Consider the following 18732-nt stretch of genomic DNA (forward strand, 5'->3'; position numbering starts at 1 on the left):
TTGCAGCTGGACCAGCGGGCGAGGGGGCCTGGGGGCCGGGAGGGGTCTGGGAGGGAGGAGCCGGCTGCCAGGGGGGCCGGGGGAGTCCCGTCCAGCTGCAGAAGAGGCTTCGGGACCTGGGGGCCCCTGGGGGCAAGACCACCACGGGGGAGTTGGCTACTGGGGGACCAGGGGGACTGGAGAGACTGGGATCCAGGGGCAGCTACTGGGCAGACTGCCTGAGCCCAGCTGCTGGGGAGAGCCACGTTGTACATATGTGTGTGTATGTATATATATAAAAATACACATGTATATATGTATGCATGCTCACTAGTGCACTTCCATCCTGCTCAGCCAGAGGAGGGGGTGGGATGAGGCCGCTGGTGCTGTGTTCGTGTGAGTGCTCTGTGTGGCCATCTGTGTATAGGTGTTTAACTGGTGTATATGTGTATTTGTGCATGTGCCTACTGCGAATACAAGCTCAGCCTGACCACTACTTGGACCTGGGGGCACGGAGCTGCGGTGGCAGCCTTGCCCCTCTCAGGCTACCAGATCTGGACTGATTTTCTCATATCAATAGATACGTATATTTGTATACATATCATATGTATACATATACATATATGATATACATATCATATACATAGGTATATTTCATAGGGCTTCTATATAGCACAGCATTTCTACCCATAGAATTGAGATCAGAGACGTTAAAGTAGACAGGCAACAGCTTTCTCCCAAAGCATTTGCACCAAAAAATAAATAATGGTTACACTTTTCTTTCAGAGATTTCATGTTTCTCGCACCCTACCAGTAAGCACATCTGTACTGCAGCAGGAGGTCTGGTTACAGTATTGGCTGGCATTCCTGAGATACCTTGAATCAAATTAGCACAGGTAAGGGCGACAGCAGAGATCTGCAAGTTCTCCTGCTTTTGCTGAGAGTCTGGTTTCAGATGCAGCTGAGCTAATACAATGGTGTGCTGCAGGTACAAGGATGAATTCCTGTTTCCTGTCGCCTTCGCTTTTCTGCTCCCTTCTCTCCACCACGTACGCATTTTCAGGCACAGTGAACTATGTTCATTCAGCGTACCTTGTGATACCCTGCCCTAAAAGGCCACCACAGATGATGCCTTTTTGCAGTACAGCCATCACCTGCAGGCAAAGATTTGCAAAACCTGGGGGCTTGTGTTACGTGAGGCAGCAAGGCAGAGTACCGAACAGAGTGAGGCAGGCCCAGGGCAGGCTGTTTGGGTCTGCGTGATCACTGAGCAACACATGGAAGCAGTAAAAAGCACCACCAGAGTTCAGACTGTCTGGAAACAGAGATCTAAAACCAGGCTGACATCAGGTGCCGGTAGAATTAAGACAGAAGGTAGCTTCATTTCTGACAGCAGCCGCTTGTGAAGCCCTAAGTATTTTAGTAATCTGGGTTAATTCAGCTGGAGGGAGTTTACTCCTAAACCAGTAATACAGAATTTTGAGAAGAATTTTTTACTTCATTTAAAAGTGAGGCACACAAGCAGCATGTTTTTAAACATAGTCTAAAAAGATGATGACAACACTGAAGGCTGAAGAATGACCCTGAACTGGGCGGGGTGAGGGGTGGAAGTGGACAGGGTAAACAGATCAGTGATCATGTTGTGACTGGGTGAAATTCGGGTGTAGGCATATTGCCACTGTCCCCTGTTTTCTGTAGTGCAATGGGATGACAGAAAATGGTATCACGATAGTACAGCCCTTTCTAAAAAAGGCCACGGAGCCAGACTGCTAACCATATTTAGCACTAATAAATTACGATTGGCACCAGCAAGCCTTGGTTGTCACCTACTGACATTTTGTTCAGCCCTAAAGATGAAAACACAGTTGCCTGCACTGTTTCAAACAATGAGAGTCACTGGGGACTCGCAGATAGGGAAGAAGAAAGATAAGGCAAAGCAACAAGTTCGTCATGACTTAGGATCTCAGAGCCGCCACCGCCATAGCCAGAAGATGTTGCTCTGTGTTTCTGAGGTGGTAAAAAGTGGTTGCATACAGCAGCAGGGTCACAAGAGGTGTCTTTGCAGCCAGGTGGGGTGAGCACCCACCAGGGAGAAGCAGCGCCTGCCCCATCTGCACCCCTGAACCTCACTGACATGTAGTAGTACCCGTATGTCTGTACTCACCATGAGTATGAAATGCTCATCATGAAACTCGCCATCAAACTCATCATGAAATGCTTTAATGGGTCCACGCTGATGGTAAAACGCGACTGCTCTCTTTTGCTCCTTTGCTTCCTCAGGTTTGGCTAAGGAAGGGTGACACTGGGAGCTGCACCCTTCAGGCTTCCTCCTGGTGGCTGGTGGGACCCTTTCACTGTGCAGCAAGGCAGCTGGAGCTGGGGAGCCTCCTGGGTGTCCCTGGGAGGTGGGCAGACAGATCTGCCCGGCTGCTCAGCTCTGGGCCATTCCCGCTCTCTTTCTGCCCAGCCCTGCCCAGACAGATCGGAAACCCGCCATCGCTGTCTGCACCAGCTGCTAGAGTTGGTGACGATGGCAGCCAGGGGCACGGCGACAATTCCAACAGCAGAGACCACAAACTGGTGTGGGCACCAAGGGGAGTTAAGTCGTGAAGGGCAAATCTCCGTCAGAGAGCGGCAGGGAGCTGATACAGGGCTCTGGGAAGGGTTTTGATCTTTTCCTCTCATGCAGGGGGCACGGAGTATTATTGGTCCTGCCTCTCACATCTTCTCTGTGAAGTATCACTCCAGAAGTGACAGTGTTAACAAATACAGTGGAAGAGACTGCTCTGTAAGCTGAGCTACGTGGTCACATGCACGGGTTTTATTTTTAACATCCCAAAACTACTTGATATTTCTGCCTGGGCTTGCTCCGTGTCCTCCCATTCTCTCCTCTTCCTTTGCTTGCAGTTCTCCTTTACCCACCTCACTTCAACCCAGCTGAGCACAACCAGGAGAGCAAGTGTTTGGTACACACACAGGGACTCTATGATTAAGGTAAGGCTTTGTAAATAGAGTTTGAGTCTTTATTGGTCAAACCTTATGCAATGCAATGGTTACTGTATCAAGCTATGAAAATCAAGACGTCTTCAAAACAGCCTTAGTAATTAAGATGAAGTGGAATAATCAGACACAAAAGGTCTTAAATGACACCCTAAAACAGAGGCAGCTGGTAACTGTGAACACTTCTGTGACATGCTACTCTAAAAAAAAAAACCCCTCCATAATATATTCAGTGGCTTAGCCATAGTCTGCAGCATTGTATCTGGGGTTTTAAAAAACTAAGATGCTGAGTCTAAGATGGGAGCTTCAGTAGCAGGACAGATGATAAACCAAAAATTCAATTTCTGTAATTTTCAAGAAACTCTGAGAGAAGTAAGACAAGACAGTAAGGGTCAGAGGAGAGGCAAAAGCAATCTTCTGGCAAAAATGCTAAGACTTAATATCCACTGAGTTTTGTAGATTCAAACTGCAAACTGTATGTTTGTAGGCCAGACTGAATAATAAGACGATGAAGTAAGAATCACAAGTGTTAGAGGTACTACTGTACCATTTAGAATTGTGGCTGCTTAGCAATTTTTATTCAGGAATCTTTTCTTTTTTGTTTCTATGACTTAGACGTTGACCAATAGCTCTGAAATTCTCTATGCGGGGCATCTGCCTTGGGCTGGGTTTTTTTTGTTTTGCTTAAAACCGTTCACTTGATTATCTCAAGAAGTTTTCAGAAAAGTATGTTAATGAGATTGTTTACCAGGGCATAAAATAGAACCTGAGCCCAAAGAAAAAAAACACAGTTTGGACCATTCTTTTTTTTTTTCTCAAACTGCAACTAAACAGGAACCTGTTATTTTAAAGCACTTGCTGAACTCAAACCAAAACCAAACCCGTTTCCCAGCTGTCGATGCAAAGTGAGAGTTTGTCTGACTGTGTCTCTACCAAGGACAGCACAGGGACCCCTCATATGCACGAGGGGCAGCAGAGCAGCTCCATGCCACAGCCTCCCCCTTCTCCCTGTCCTGCCTGTCTCCCACACGACTCCCCAACAATGCCCAGCACAAGACCCTGCTGCTGGGCTGCCCTCCACCATACCGCCAGCCCAGGGGACCACTTCAGCACCTGGAATTTTGGGGTGGGTTTGTTTCAGGTGAGCTACAGCTACGTTGCGCCAGGTAGGGAGGAGCAAGAAATACTGCTGATCCAGGTCTCACAGCGGGGAGTGCAGTGTGGTAACACCAGCAGTGCCCTGTGTTACCCATGCCTCACTGCTCTGAACTCTCCTCTACTTCTCCCATAACAGCACCAGCGCATTTCACTGGACAGAAATTGCACCAGCAAGTTTCGGTGCCTCTTTACTGCGTGCATGCAGCACAGATTTACCAGGCGAGGAGGAGGCCTGATGGTGTGACAGCTTCTCTTGAGCTCCACAGTCCTGCATCCCAGGTTTAGGGAGCTGAAGAGAAGCTGATGTGCTGCTGTGGGAACCTGAGCAGCACGCGTGCTCTGAAAGAAAAGCAAGGAACGTGCCTGACTGATGCACTGGACTGTGGACCTACTCCGTCCCTGTCATTTTAAAGCATTTTTTTTTCACTATAAAGCAATTCCAACCTGTTAAGTAACTCTGAACCAGTGGTTATTGCCATGAGACACCACAGGCTCAACAAGCTGATCCCCAGCTAGAAAATAGAGGGAGTAGCTCCCTAATTGTCACAGCCTTATCCTTCTATCTTTGGGCTTATCTAACAGGTCAGTTGTCTCACAGAAAACCTTTTCACTCTGCATGTCTTATACTGGGGATTTGAGGTTCACCAGAAGGATTGTCCTGGAATCAAAGTGCCCCTATAAAACCCACGTGGGCTTGTTCAAGGTCTAAGCCTCAAAGAAACTATGTCTTGCACAAGCTTGGTAGAAATTTATTAGTGTTGTTGATGAAGATTTCATCTATACCTTTTATTCTCCCTTTCCACCTACCCTGGGCTGTACCATATTCACTCCCTGACTCACTTAAAGCTCGGCTGGCAACAAGCATATGCAAGATCAGTCTGAATGGCAATTGCAGAGCAGGTGTGCCACGAAGGACAGTGACCCGCTGTGCCTAACGCCAAGGCAGTCGCTCAAGCTGTAGCTGTCCCTGCTGTGGGTGTCGAGATGTGAGGCTTGACTCACTTAGGGCTCACCGTGATTCCAGGTGGTGGCATTCTTGGGTTTGCTTTTTGTTTTGTATCGAAGGACAGGACTTTAGAAAAATTAGGCTCCCAGAATCATGTGCAAATGCGGTACGGTACGGTTTCCAATGGCATAGTGTTTTCTTCCTCAGCCTCAAGAAATAAATATACCTGTGCAGCAAAAGGAGACCCAAGCCTGATTTCTTGCTGCGGTTGTTCAGTACGTAGTGATTGAGGAAGAACGCTGCACGAAAAGAGAAGAAAATTTCTAGTTTAAGGAGACTTAGATGCTCCCCTAGAAAGTGTGATTCTACAGCTGCCTCTGCCAGGGTTTTTGTGCAGGAGGCATGCAACTGCAAGTGAAACATCAGAACCTGAGCGTCTCCATGCTTGGTGTGTATATATGTATATTTTTATTTATATAAAATACTATGTTTAATTCTATTTCTTTTCCTCTTTCTACACTTTAATTCTACATCTGCCACATAGAAGTAACAGTACCTTTTAACCTCAAGTGCACCTCTAGTACTGCAAAGATAAATTCATTATTAGTTGTGAACCCCCTCAGATACTAAGATAGTAAATATATTGAAATCCCCTGTAAGGAAATTAATAAGTCTGTATTCACCTCAGGATTTAAGTATTATGATAAAAATGAGATAAACACCACGTACTGGGTAACAAGGGTTAAAAGAAATAGAGAATATCTCCTATCTGCCCTATACAACTCACCAAAAGTATTCCCATCCCTTGAAAATATTTTTCTGTTGTAACATTATATATAACTTTAATATTCTTGGCTCCAGCATTTGGATGCAAACTTTCATGAGATTTTTTTAAGAGCTCCTTATCACATTGTAAATCTTAGAAAGACTGTTTTATGTTCATTTGCAATCTCATCTCAGAGGCACTTTTTAAGGTAATTATCTGGTGTTTCTGGTGGCCCTTTTTGATGGTTCTTTAAAATGGGAGGCATCCCTTGATTCTGTGAGAAGAGCTCAGATATGATGTATAACCTTAGTATGTCATATGATCAGTCACATATAGCAAATACCAAATAAGAAAATGCTTGTATTGTTTTGGGTCATTGACTGCAACTGAATTAAATACATATTTACTGAAAATAAATTGTAATTGGTTTATAAACTGTAAGTTATTGTCACTGAACAGATCTGCTCCAGACGCAGACATATCTGCAGTTAAAATAGAAGCTGTATATTTTTAAACCTTACTTGATTTGCTGTCATGACGGTCTAAAAATAAAGATTTACCAAAGTGGACAGTCTGCGGACTGTAATTTGCATCCTTTCTTTCCACAGTAGCTTTAACATGATTCATGTGAGCATTTCTGTTTTGATTTTTTTTCTAACCCTGCTCTTAGGAAATTTTGCAAGTTGCAGGGAAACAAGAAGTGTACAGGTTTAGAGAAATGTTTCATCACCTGACATATCTGTGTGTCACCTGCCTCTGGATGTTATGTATCAGACTTACTGAGGCAAGAATTTGAAAACTTTCTGCTCAGGGTTTTGAAAGTTGTAGTTTGTGTACTGACAATAATACCATCAACTAAACCACAGAGCTAACTAGATCATCAGTTAAAATACAGAGCTCTTGATTATCAGCATGTCAGAATAGAAGCAGCATTCAAACGCTGATAAATATCAGAAAAGTTTTCTCTCCCTTCTTCCTGTCCTCCAGCTACACAGATTTGACAGTGAGAAGAGAGGTATAGAAATAATTTGTCTGACAGAACAGCATATACAAGTTAGAGATGAGGTAAACTCGACTAAAAATGGCAGATCTGAATAATGATGAAGACTTATTCTGGATCTGAATGCTCTGATACGGTCACTTTTGATAAACAAAGCACGTGTTTTCTTTCTCTACACGTGATTCAGATGGGGTTCGTTTCAGCATACCACAGTGTGAAAGCAGGCTCCTCTCCAGAAACTTTGCAATCAGCCCTTTCTGTGTTTTTGGAGAACCGTAAGGCCTGTGCCTCAGATGTATTTTTATTTATCAATTATTTCTCTCCGAGAGTTGGTTTTGCAGTGGAAAGTATTGTTCATGCATTCATGTTTTTATTGCGGTGTAATGTACCCAGCCTTCCTCTGACCTTATGCAAGTCATAGCTGGGACTATTTTTAGAGATTATATTTGCAGCAAAATGCTACAAGAATGAGAGCAGCAAGGATGCTGCCAATGTGAAATAAATCCATCTGTATCTCCTGCTTCTCTGAGCCGCATAAAAGTAGGTGTAACTAAACAGCCTAAAGCAGGACAGATGCCACCCTAAACCACATGTATTTAACGGCTGGGTGTGGCTGGGGCCACCCTGGCCAGCACCCTGGTGTCACCTCTGTGCAGAAGCCAGTGCTTGCCAAGACAAGGCAGGGAATGTCATAATGGATCGTCACAAAATACTATTTTTCTGCATTGCTGTCTCGAGCTCTTTCCATGCAAACAAAGGTAAAGGTACTTGAGCCTTATACCTCTCAGAGTGTAAGTTTGTCCCTAGGCAAAGGGACCACAGAGGACTTGTAAAGAGTAAAGACTGCAGGACCGAGGAGGAATGGGATTCACTAAGAGATGTAAGCAGGTATTGGTCAGTGTTGGAAGTTGCAGTGGATGGAACAAAGATGTGTTGAGCGATTAATGCACATCAAATTGAAACACGAGTGTGTGGTCTTTGGTGACTGCAGGAACCCACATGCATTGCCTTTCCCAGACATCTTTCCTTCTCCTGCGTTGTTCATGACTTCCATTGCCTAGATGTGAAAGACGAGAAGTTAAAACAGTGCCTTCAAGAAAGAGAGGGGAAGCAGCTTCACATAGCACCTCTTCCCCTTGAGCCTGAGCCTACTTCCTCTGCAGCACAGCTCTCCTCAGGGCTAGGTCACTTAAGCCTGGGGTTGCAAAAACACTCACATCTAGGTAAATGACACTACTGTATTTTCTTTAACCTTAGAAAAAAACCAAAGTCTAAATTATTTTACTAATAACGTGTATTTTTTCCAAGAGCCAAATGAGAGTCTGCTGGACCTATGGTAGTTCCTACTGCATGGAAAGTGTGGTGGGAAGACTTGTCAAAAATCTTTTTCTCATTTTCACAAAAAAAAAAAAAAAACTCACCCTGGGTCCTGTTTGGAAACAGAACTACCGTTCCTCCTTATCATTAGCTTTTTCCCTTCCACAAAGATTCACAGTAGACTGAACCAAGCCGGAATGCAGCCTCTACAGCAAGGAGCAGAAAGTCAGAAGTCTGGGCTTTTCTACTTGCAGCAGCTCTTCTTTGGGCCAAGTTACTGATACCGGTTGCAGGCATCCAGGGAAGTAGCTCCAAGCAGTGACTGAGCAGCCTCTAGTTCTCTAGTCCAACAACTGTGTGTGAGGGGAAAGGACCACAGGAGGCCCTACATGTTCCCCCTAAACAGCATCTCTTACAGACATTGTTGAAGAAGACTGCTGGGCTGGGTGGACCACTGGTCTGACCCAGAATGTCATTTCTTATGTTCTCAGATTGTTTACAACAGAAGGCATGCCTCATGCTAATCACCATCTCCATTTACTTGCTGTCGGACTCTGTGCTTCTGTTTTCCCATGTTTAGGGAGAAGTAACAGCTATTGCCGGCAATTATTGCAAGGGAAGAGATACTATGAGCAAGGGCAACTGAGAACTTTTGGAAGCAGGCCTCATAAGTGCATTAGTTTTACTAACTAAACTGATTTAATTGACTTACTGGGAAAGAACAAAAAGCACAATAATGAAAGCAAAGCAGATCAGTGGTTCATTCTGACAGAAAGCTAGTAATCTGGTAGTGGTAACTTTTTATGTGAGGATCTTCATACATCATGTTCTTGTACTTCTTTTTGTTGTTGGACCTCAGGAAAATTATATGTCCTTTTTATATCAAAGGTTTTTAAGGGGAAGAGAGGAAAAATTTATATATATTTTTTGAAACCATGTTAATGTGGAAATGTGAGAACTGAAATGCAGTCTTCCTTAAGAAAACATTTAGCCTGTTTATGTAATAAAGCTGGTTGAAATTTCTGAAACATTTGTTTTGGCATCCTCAACTTGTTCTTTTAATCCAGTCTGTTTGTTGCAAAATGTTAAATTCATGGAGCTGCCTGGTGGCATCTGAATTTATGAAACAGAGACTGGTATTGTTTATTACTTGCTGCCTGGGACCTTTTTCCCTATTTTTTGGCCCCTTTGTGGTGCCACTAACACCTTCATAAACTGAACCTAAAATATGACCAACTCAGGATCACCTATTCAGTTCCGGGTAGCATTTGACACAGACTAGTACGTAGGATGAACTGAAAAAGTAGAGCGGTGATGACCGGTTTTTGTAGGATCATGCTCTAAAATAGATCCCAAAGGAACAAAAATGGATTCTTTCTCAAAGAGGCACCCTATAAAAGGCATGCTTGGGGCTGACCTCTCCCCTGCTCCATCACAGGAAGGGAGAAGCTCTGCTGAGGTTAGACCTTTGTCGCTCCCCTTCTGCCCTAACTGCACACCGTGGTGCTGAGCTAAGGATGAGATAAACCATACCTGCCCTCTTCTCCTCTTGCCTCTCTTCTCGGCATTCACTGGTGACAGCAAGGGGAAAAAAGGTGAAAGGCAGTTTGTAAAAAAAAGTGAAAGAAAATGGATTTAACTGGGTGAGTATAACCTTGCAACAAGCCCCCGCTGCACTCTGGAGCTTCTCTCCAAAACGCAGACCGAGGCATCACCTTATTCCAGGTTTTGACACTTGAAAGTAGATGTAGGAAGTAAACCTGCCTGAAGGAAAGTCCCCCGCAGCCTCTGTTCCACGACATACAGGCATCATCTAGGAGTGTAAGGGTAAATCAGGGAGTAAAGAAGGCCAGTAAGAGTAAAGAAGGCCAGGCAAATTAGCCTTCACCCAGGCTGGTTTCCACACTGGGAACTGGGATCATGATGATAATCCTCACTCTCAGCCTTGCTGGTGTAGAGCAAAGGGAGGTTCATTTGCACGACATTCATGTCTTTATGGGGGACATGACAAGACATGTAGGCCAAACGACCAGCTAATTTTTCTAGAGAGGAGAAAGAAACATCATCTTTCCTACTCAAACAGCATTGAGGAAGTGGAAAGCTCCCTCACTGTGCCTCTGGCAGTCTTGGTTTCAGCAGCTTGGTATAGATAGACCCAGTGCAAATACTGGGACAGAAAACAGCTCGCTCCCAAGCCCTGGCTGCCTCTGCTGGGCTAATGAATAAGGACCTTATCTATATCTGTGCCACTATCAGGCCACGCTGTACCATGGGTATCAGTACTGACACATGACTGTATGGAGCTGGCAGTCATTTGCCCACAACCTTATTCCTGCTAGAGGTGCATGTGAGCACCTAACGCGTAGAAACCAAGCATGGGCACGGGCGGCCTGTGGCCGTTCTTGCTCCTTCAGGCAATAACTCTTATCTTCTTGTCTTTGCTACACACAGCACCGGGCTCAGAAAGCTCCCCCTGGGCAGCACAGGCACTGTGAGAGATGTTTCAACCGGCACTGCCGCGCACCAATTGAGCCCTCCATCTCCTGCATGGTGATCAGCTGCCGCTTTCACTGCGGGGCCACCTTCCACATGTGCAAGGCAGAGGAGCACCAATTGCTCTGTCCCTTAGAGCAGGTCTCCTGCCTCAACTCAGCCTATGGCTGCCCTTTTTCCATGGCCCGCTTTAAGCTGGCGAAGCACCTCCAGGTCTGTCCAGCCAGCGTTGTCTGCTGCTCGATGGAGTGGAATCGCTGGCCAAACGTGGATTCAGACACAACCCTCCACAAGAACATTATGAAGGAGACCTTGAACGAAGAGTGTCTGGACACAGCCTTGGCGCTCAGAGACCAGAAGATACTTTTCAGGACTTTGAAAATAGCCGACTTGTTTCCAGAGTGGAGGAAAAAGGATGAAGTGGAAGAGCTAATGGACGAAGCTATAGGTGGGGAAGAAGGTGCTGTGGGAGGAGTAGCCTGTGGTTCCCAAGAGGCCGACGACCAGTTGTCCGAGCTCAGCCAACGTGAGCGTGAAGATTTGGCAAAGGACAAAGAGGGAATGGATCTGGGGAGTTACAAAACCTGGGAGAACATTTTCAGCAAAGAGCTCCTGGCTTGCAAGGTAACGGGCTCAGCGGCCAGCGCAGGACAAAAGACAGAGGAGGCTTCCAAGAAAACAGCATCAGACCCTCATGCTACCAGCTCCACAGAGAAGGCAAAGGAAGTACCTGACGGTGCAGAAGAGGCAAAAGACCAAAAGCCTGAACAAGTAACACCAAATACAGAAAGGACAGGACTGGCTCCCTGGCAAGAAGGGGTCCTGGAAAGGCTGAAGAAGGAAGTTGGTGTAGGTGATTACAACATGTATCTGGTACATCATGGGGGAATGCTCATCCGCTTTGGCCAGCTAGCTGCTTGCACACCCAAAGAAAAAGACTTTGTCTATGGGAACTTGGAAGCTCAGGAGGTGAAGACTGTTTACACCTTCAAAGTGCCAGTTAGTTACTGTGGCAAAAGAGCACGACTAGGAGATGCACTGGGCCACAAGATACCAACTTCAGACAAGTCAGTGGATACCTCAGAATTGGGAATAAACCTAGAAGAGCTACCTAAGGCAAATATAGTTAAAGCCACACTGCTGTGTGCACTGGAAAAAGAGCTGAAAGGCCATGAGATCTCCGAAGCAAGGGGTATCGATGGACTCTTCATGGATTTTCCAACGCAGACATACAGCTTCCCTCTAGAGTCCTTCTCCTCCGATGCTGTTCTAGCAGATATTCTGGACGAAAAAAGCCCACCAGAACTCCACGTGGAGCTCTACACTGAATGTGTAACCAGAAGACACAACAAAAGCAGTTCAGCTTTCACGTTCACTTGCAGTCATTTCTTCAGGAGGGATGAGTTCCCGTCCCACTTCAAGAATGTGCACGCTGATATCCAGTCATGTCTGGACGGATGGTTCCAGCATCGCTGCCCACTGGCCTACTTGGGATGTACTTTTGTCCAAAATCACTTCCGCCCTGATGGACTTAAGGCCAAGGTTATATACAGCAAGCCTCTCAAGACATTTGCTATTAAGCCAGAGGTGGACACCGTCCTTGCTGAATCAGGGAAGTGCAATTCCACAGTGGCTAATCGAGGGAGAAATAAGGACTCGCTGAGCAGCCTCCCAGTGGAAGTGCTCAAGTACATTGCTGGGTTCCTGGACAGCTTCAGTTTATCTCAGCTGTCGCAAGTGTCAGTGCTGATGAGGGACATCTGTGCCACTCTTCTTCAAGAGAGGGGAATGGTCCTGCTGGTCTGGGAGAAAAAAAGATATTCCCATGGCGGTACTTCGTGGAAAGCTCACAAAAAGGCAAGTGACTGTGACACTGGGAAAAAGACAGTCATGGGTTCTTTCCAGATAAAACACAAGCATAGCAAGGGATGCTACATATAAGCATGCAGATATGGGGAAGGTTCATGAAGTTGTGAATTTGCAGCACAATGTCTCAGGGGGGCCAGGGCTGTAAAGTACAGTACATCTAGCAAAGGTTGGAAGGTGTAAATGGACATCTTCTGACTAGCTAGAAGTCCCCACCCAAGCTTGTCTTGGGTAACCTCTTTGCATGTGCACCGTTTTTAGGCACTGGGAACTGAGAATTCCTGATATTTAAAGGATACACATGGGGTTTTGAAGAACTTGAGGTTCATACTTTTTTTGTTCTTTGCAAGCTGATCTAGGGTATGTCAAAACTAAAACATGCTTCAGAATGCCAAAAGGGTAAAGAACAAGGAGACATGGCTGTGAAAGGAGCTCAGGTGTTCACATCAACCCGCAAGGGCTTTCATGATTAGTAGTTCACAGGATTGCCAGGAGCATCTGACTCGTTGGGTTGTGGGCACCTGAGGGAGCAGCATGGGGATAGGAAGCCACCTTCTGCAAAGCTGGGCTCCCACCATTTGTGCTGGAAAACTATCATCTCCCTTATTGGCTGTTTGGGTAGTCTCAACGAAATACGTAAACGCAGCTCAGTTTAAGTCCTAGCCAAACAATAGTTATTACAGGTTTTTTCCTAGCTGATAGCCTTGCAGCTGCTCTAACATAAAACTGGTTGAAAGAATAACATGAGAGACTCCAGCATGACCAAGCAGACAAGACAGAGATCTAGGAACAAGTAATTTAGATCCAAGGAAGACTCCCAGAAATGATCTAAAGACCTGGCTTTCAAGCACACCCCTGAAGATCTCCACCTATTGATTCTTATCAAAGGGAAGCTTAGCAGTTTATGACTCTTTCTTAAGAGAAAGTACTCTTTATTAAGAGAAAAAAATGAAGCATGGTGAATTCAAAATCTGTGTAACAAAGTTTGGAGGCTGCAAGTTGAATTAGCCCAATCCAAAACAGGAATTAGCCACTGAAATAATTTACTGAAGGGTGTGGCTTCCTTCAGTAAAAGGAAGACATTCTGGCTGAGCAATCAAATAGCAATTAACTTCAGTTACTGTAGCGCAATTTCAAACCAGTAGCCTTCAATTTAAGGACTGTCTAACCCCTCTCATGTTAGCTTTCTGTACTGACCACACAGGAATCTTGTTTCCAATGCACAGACTCTGCTTAAAAACATTCTGTTTGTAATTAATCTGAATTTCTTGACTACTGTGTATAATAGCTATGATTACTTAGGACTAGGACAGGCTCAGGTAATCTTAAGTGTAGCACACCCACGTACTGTCCTTCTTCTACAGGAAAATCCTTTTTAGGGAATCTACTACAACTTTAAAAATTCATTTGATTTAATGGTATACAGCAAATATTAAAGTGACTTAATCACAGTCTTATCACTAGATGCTAGTGTATCACTAAATGATACATGGTATCACTGCAGACAGAATTGGAATATTTTAACTGCACATTTCTATTTTTTACGAGCTCGTTATCTCCTCTAGGAATAACTTTACCCTTAGATTTCCCAGGCTTGTTCTGGGGTGGGGTGAATAACAACAGCGTTGTAATGTTCATTACTTTGAAGTTGCTGATAGATGCTTTGGAAGGTCTTTATGAAGTCAGGTTCCTTTGAGATACATATCGCACAAGCATGCTGTAGTCACTCTGCTTTATAAACATCTTGGATGCAGCTATAAACATCTTGGATCATACCGTACATGCGACAGAGTTTTCTGTAGAGGTGCAGTGGTCAGGTGTTCTGGATTTCCTCATGCCCCGCACTGGATTGGCACAAAAACTGTAGAAGGATACTTTCCTGTTAGAAATGGTAGGTGATGACTAAAGCAGCAAAACCAGCAAGTATGAGGTACATAACAATACAGACCCCATTTTTACTTGTTATGCCAGCCCTGCACAATCCGATGTTCACTAGCCTGTCTGGTACGAGTAATGCACACCCACTATAAGCATACATAGATTTTTAAAATCCTGTTCTATTTTTACTAACATTCCCGTTTTCTCTCCCCAATTTCTCTTGCTGTCCCCGTACTAGATCTGGCAGTTCAGCAGCCTGTTCTCCAGAGTTAACAAATGGCAGCGGAACGATGTCGCGTGCATGTCGGAGCACCTGAAGAACTGTCCCTTCTACCAAGTGGAGCACAAGACGGACCCCGTGCTGCTGACAGGCATGTGCGAGTCTCGAGAGCAGACTCAAAAGACTTTGGTTTCTACTTTCAAGCGCAGAGTCTGAACAACCCGCTTCCCCTCTGCCACGCTCCTTTCAGGGCCCTTGAAAAGAAGATTTGGGAATTTGGGTGTAAAGATTGTTGCTTCCAACTCTCCTTTGGACGTACAAAACTGGCTTCTGCCCAGCTGCGTTTGGAACATCCTGCATCTTTTTTTTTTCCTGCACTAATTTAATTGTTAAAACTTCATCCATTGCTCACTGATATCATGTGCTTTCTGTTTATGTTTCTGTTCCTTGCTTAATACAGCATCCTGGAGAAAGCAATAAGGATCTTGTTTGAAACAGCATCTTCACAACCTTGAAGGTAGGCTGCTGCTCCTGTACCATGTCCCTGAGAGAAGCAAGAGCAGTTAATGTACCTAGCTCGACTAGGTCTGAAACACCTTAGTTTTGGCTGGTGAGCCAAGTTCTGGGAGCACAGGCAAATGCCCTCCTGCCCGTCAGACCTAGGGGTTGCTAACCTGTTCTGAGGCGTGGGCAAAAGAAAAGGAGCCCCCAAAATCAAGTGAATTAATTAGGACTCAGGAATGCACCGCACAGCCACAGACCATCGTTCAGGGCTCCGATTCAGGCAAGCGTGCCTAGTTAGCATTGATGTCAGCATTTGAGCGCAAGCCTAAAGCTGAGCTCATGGAAACATTCAAACCAAAGCAAACAAACTTGTTCTTTGTTAGAAATAACCAAGTAGCAAAAAGTTTTAGGGGTTCAATTGACTTCTTACATTTTTTGGTTAATAACTTTCTCTGTTTTATTTAAAAATCCATTAAAGCCATCAAAAAATATTTTAAGACATTCTTAGAATGCCTTACCTACTCAGTTTTGCAATTGTAAATTGCAAATTGTAATTGTAAGCAATTGTAAACAATTTGTCAAAGATTTTATTTTTTTCTGTAAAAGAGAAGGCATTCAGCAGCCCATTCAGTAACAGTATGGATAATGTTTGCTTCAGTTAAACGGGCTGGAGTATAAGAATTTTTTCTTTCTTTACAGAGCAGAAGAGTGATTAGGGTTTAGTTGATTTTTTAATAAATACACTAATTTAAAAACAATGTGCTTGTTGAGGCAACAGATGAGAGAAAGCAGGCAGGTCACCAACAGCGTCTGTCTTATGACACTATTTAAACCCCTTTCAGAGGCACTAGTTAGAAATGCCATAGTTGTGGTGGCAGGTGGGATTCCTCTGAAATGGCTGTAAACTGATTTGACAGCTTACAGCCCCTGCGCAGCCACACACGGGTTTTAAGCTCTAAGTCAGAAGTGCGAGCTCAGGACATGAGGTCTGGCTTTCATCTCACCGTCTCGGGCAGGAGGACCTTGCTGGGACGTCTGCTGGCCTGGACTGCTGCTCTCTCACACCCCTTTCTTTTTTAAGCTCATAAGTCAGAAGTGCGAGCTCAGGACATGAGGTCTGGCTTTCATCTCACCGTCTCGGGCAGGAGGACCTTGCTGGGACGTCTGCTGGCCTGGACTGCTGCTCTCCTCGCCTGGGCTGGCCAGGTGAAAACTGGCCCAGGTGGATGGACACACGCCGCACTTGCCATCCCCGGTCTCGGTGCAGATCTGGGGTGAGGCAGGCTATGCAAGAAGGAGGCCTCTCCTACCTATAAAGGTTGCTGATGAAGCTGAACTAAGTGCTTGGTAATTGAAGGCGTGAATTGCATGGTGACCGAAACCATGCTGAGTGCAGCTCGTCCTTGTCTACACTTGCAGCTTAAGTGGTCCCTATGAGATTTATAACCATACGAGGATGTTTTTCTTCTCCAGACACACACTCTCAGGAGCATATCGTCTGAGTTGTGGGGACAGTGGACTGGTCCCAGGAGCTGGAGTAGCAGCAGTTAAGATTTATTTATTTTTTAATGCTATTCTGTTTTTTGTCCCTAGAGATCCTTTCTGGGAAGTCTCATAATGCTTTACATATGAGAATAAACTTGTCTGCGCAGGTATCCTGTGGAAAACGTGACAAGTGGCATCCCAGTTTTATGCAGAGGAAACTGAAGCAAATGAACATGGGGAACCTAAGCTGAGCCAGGAGCAGTTAAAGCTGGGTGCTCTGATCCTTCATCCTGTGGCTTAAGCCACTGCATAAAACCAAACTGGCCAGCCTTTAAAGTTGCTTACAAAAACTCACCTGTCCTCAAAACATCCCATATAACATAGGTCACCCAATATTATCACTCTGTTTTACACAGGGAAGTTGACAGAAGTGAGAACATATAGCCAGACTTCCTAGACTGGCCTCTACATCAAGGCGTCATCCTTCGCATATCATGTACCTGATTTTGAAAGATGCTGAGCACCCAGCTGTAGCTGCAGACCACAGTAGCTGCAAATGCATGTCCAAAAATTGGGTGCCAGTATCTATGCTGGGTACATAAAAATGGAGCCACTTAAAATTATGGATAGTTTTGGGAGAAAAAAGAAAACAACCTTAAATGATAGGGTCTCAGAGTAAGTCAGTGTTCAAGGCTGGTATAAGAGACCATGAAAAAGTTAGTTCAACCTATGAACTGTCTCTCACCTCATCAGCCACTTAGCTGCTGTAAACTGGTGTAGATGCCCTGAAATTGTGGCTTGCGTTAAGCATGAACTGGGCTCATTTTACCTTTAGTGCCAGTGTCACCAGCACCACTGCTATTCCGCTTCTGGCCTCCTTCTGTCGATGCCAGAGGATTTTGTTCTTGTATCTTCCTGCTCCTGGAGATTGCATGACTTCAGTTCCAGCCTTATTACCACTGATCCTGCTTCTTCCCTGTGCAGGAGGTGCCGGAGTCAGACTACAGGGAGGATGCAACCTTTGCAAATGTGGTCGTTCAGGGTGCGGGTCGGAGATAGGAATGTCGCAACCTCTACCTCTTGGGATCAGGGTGTACATACAACGTCTAGGAGACTGGATCATTTTCCTTCTGGTACTGCTATAGGGTATGCTGGAGAGACACAGACTGTTAATTCAGAGAGAGAGAGACAAATTTGCCCCTGTCAATATATATGTATACTTCTGTAAACTGCAAATTTGGTTAAGTAACCTTCGGCATATACAGTAGAAGCTGAAAATCCACAGTCATCTTCAGGTTAGTCTGGTTAACCCAACCCTGCAAGAGGGGAAGCTGTACAGGGAAGTGGAGATCACCCTCATACCAGTGCATACCCACCTGGCAAATGCCAGCTGGTGGCCACTTCTTACTTTACCTTGCATTTAACACTAGCAGAGAGCTGTGGGCTGGTGTGGGATGCAGTTTAATTAATCAGAGGATGTATGCCAAGCTAGGTCAATGTTGATGGTCCTGCTCATTAGCAGAGTCAGCAGAAGCTTTGGAGAGCTGCAAGGAACCAAATTTTCCTGCTCTATTCATCTTGGTGTGGACAGCGCTGGCTTAGTTAAAAGGCAAGAGGCTTCGATTTGGGTTCAGCAAGTCCTTAGGCTCCTAGTTTAAGCTTGTAACTTAACCGATGGAAAGTTAAAACTCTTTCTAAATTTCAGCTTGAGGGATTTGATTAGAAGAAACTGGGCATTTGGTGTTTTTCAAAACAGGTCTTTTGCTGTGGCAGGGTCTGAACTGGAAAAGTGGACCCAAGTACAGCAACTGAGGTTGCTCTTGGTCCAGATCACACACTCCAGACCTTCATGGCTTTGATCCTATTTGTGCTGCCCACATGTCTTGTGCAGGGCAAGAGTAATACTCCGCACGCTCCAGGCTGATGTGTTTTGCAGTGTTTCCACTTGTTGGAAGAACGGGAACAAAAATGATGGCATCATGGAAATCAGAGAGGTCAGAGCAGGGCAAAAAGGCTCGGGACAAGAAAGCAGAAAGACGGGAAACAGGAAAGGTAACGGGTTTGGATAGAGGGTACCTGCCTGATTGTAGGTGTCATGGGGAGAGGCAAGTGGAGAAGGG

At 45.1% G+C, this 18732-nt stretch overlaps 1 protein-coding gene across 2 annotated transcripts; it reads left to right on the plus strand.

Moving 5' to 3' along the window:
* The first annotated feature begins 775 nt into the window (after positions 1 to 775).
* Positions 776 to 16796, plus strand: FBXO40 (F-box protein 40). 2 transcript variants are annotated; one of them, XM_009287106.2, is made up of 5 exons: positions 776 to 875; positions 2887 to 2973; positions 10618 to 12516; positions 14642 to 15140; positions 16209 to 16796. In XM_009287106.2, the coding sequence occupies exons 2-4, from the start codon at positions 2965 to 2967 to the stop codon at positions 14837 to 14839; spliced, it is 2106 nt and encodes a 701-aa protein (XP_009285381.1). In that variant the 5' UTR covers positions 776 to 875; positions 2887 to 2964; the 3' UTR covers positions 14840 to 15140; positions 16209 to 16796. The 2 variants fall into 2 exon arrangements, with proteins under 2 accessions (XP_009285381.1, XP_009285380.1); XM_009287105.2 differs by lacking the exon at positions 16209 to 16796 and adding an exon at positions 16081 to 16180.
* Positions 16797 to 18732: the final 1936 nt, after the last annotated feature.

This window comes from Aptenodytes forsteri, unplaced genomic scaffold (assembly GCF_000699145.1).
Source record: "Aptenodytes forsteri isolate BGI_AS27 unplaced genomic scaffold, ASM69914v1 Scaffold216, whole genome shotgun sequence".
NCBI classification, from domain to species: domain Eukaryota; kingdom Metazoa; phylum Chordata; class Aves; order Sphenisciformes; family Spheniscidae; genus Aptenodytes; species Aptenodytes forsteri.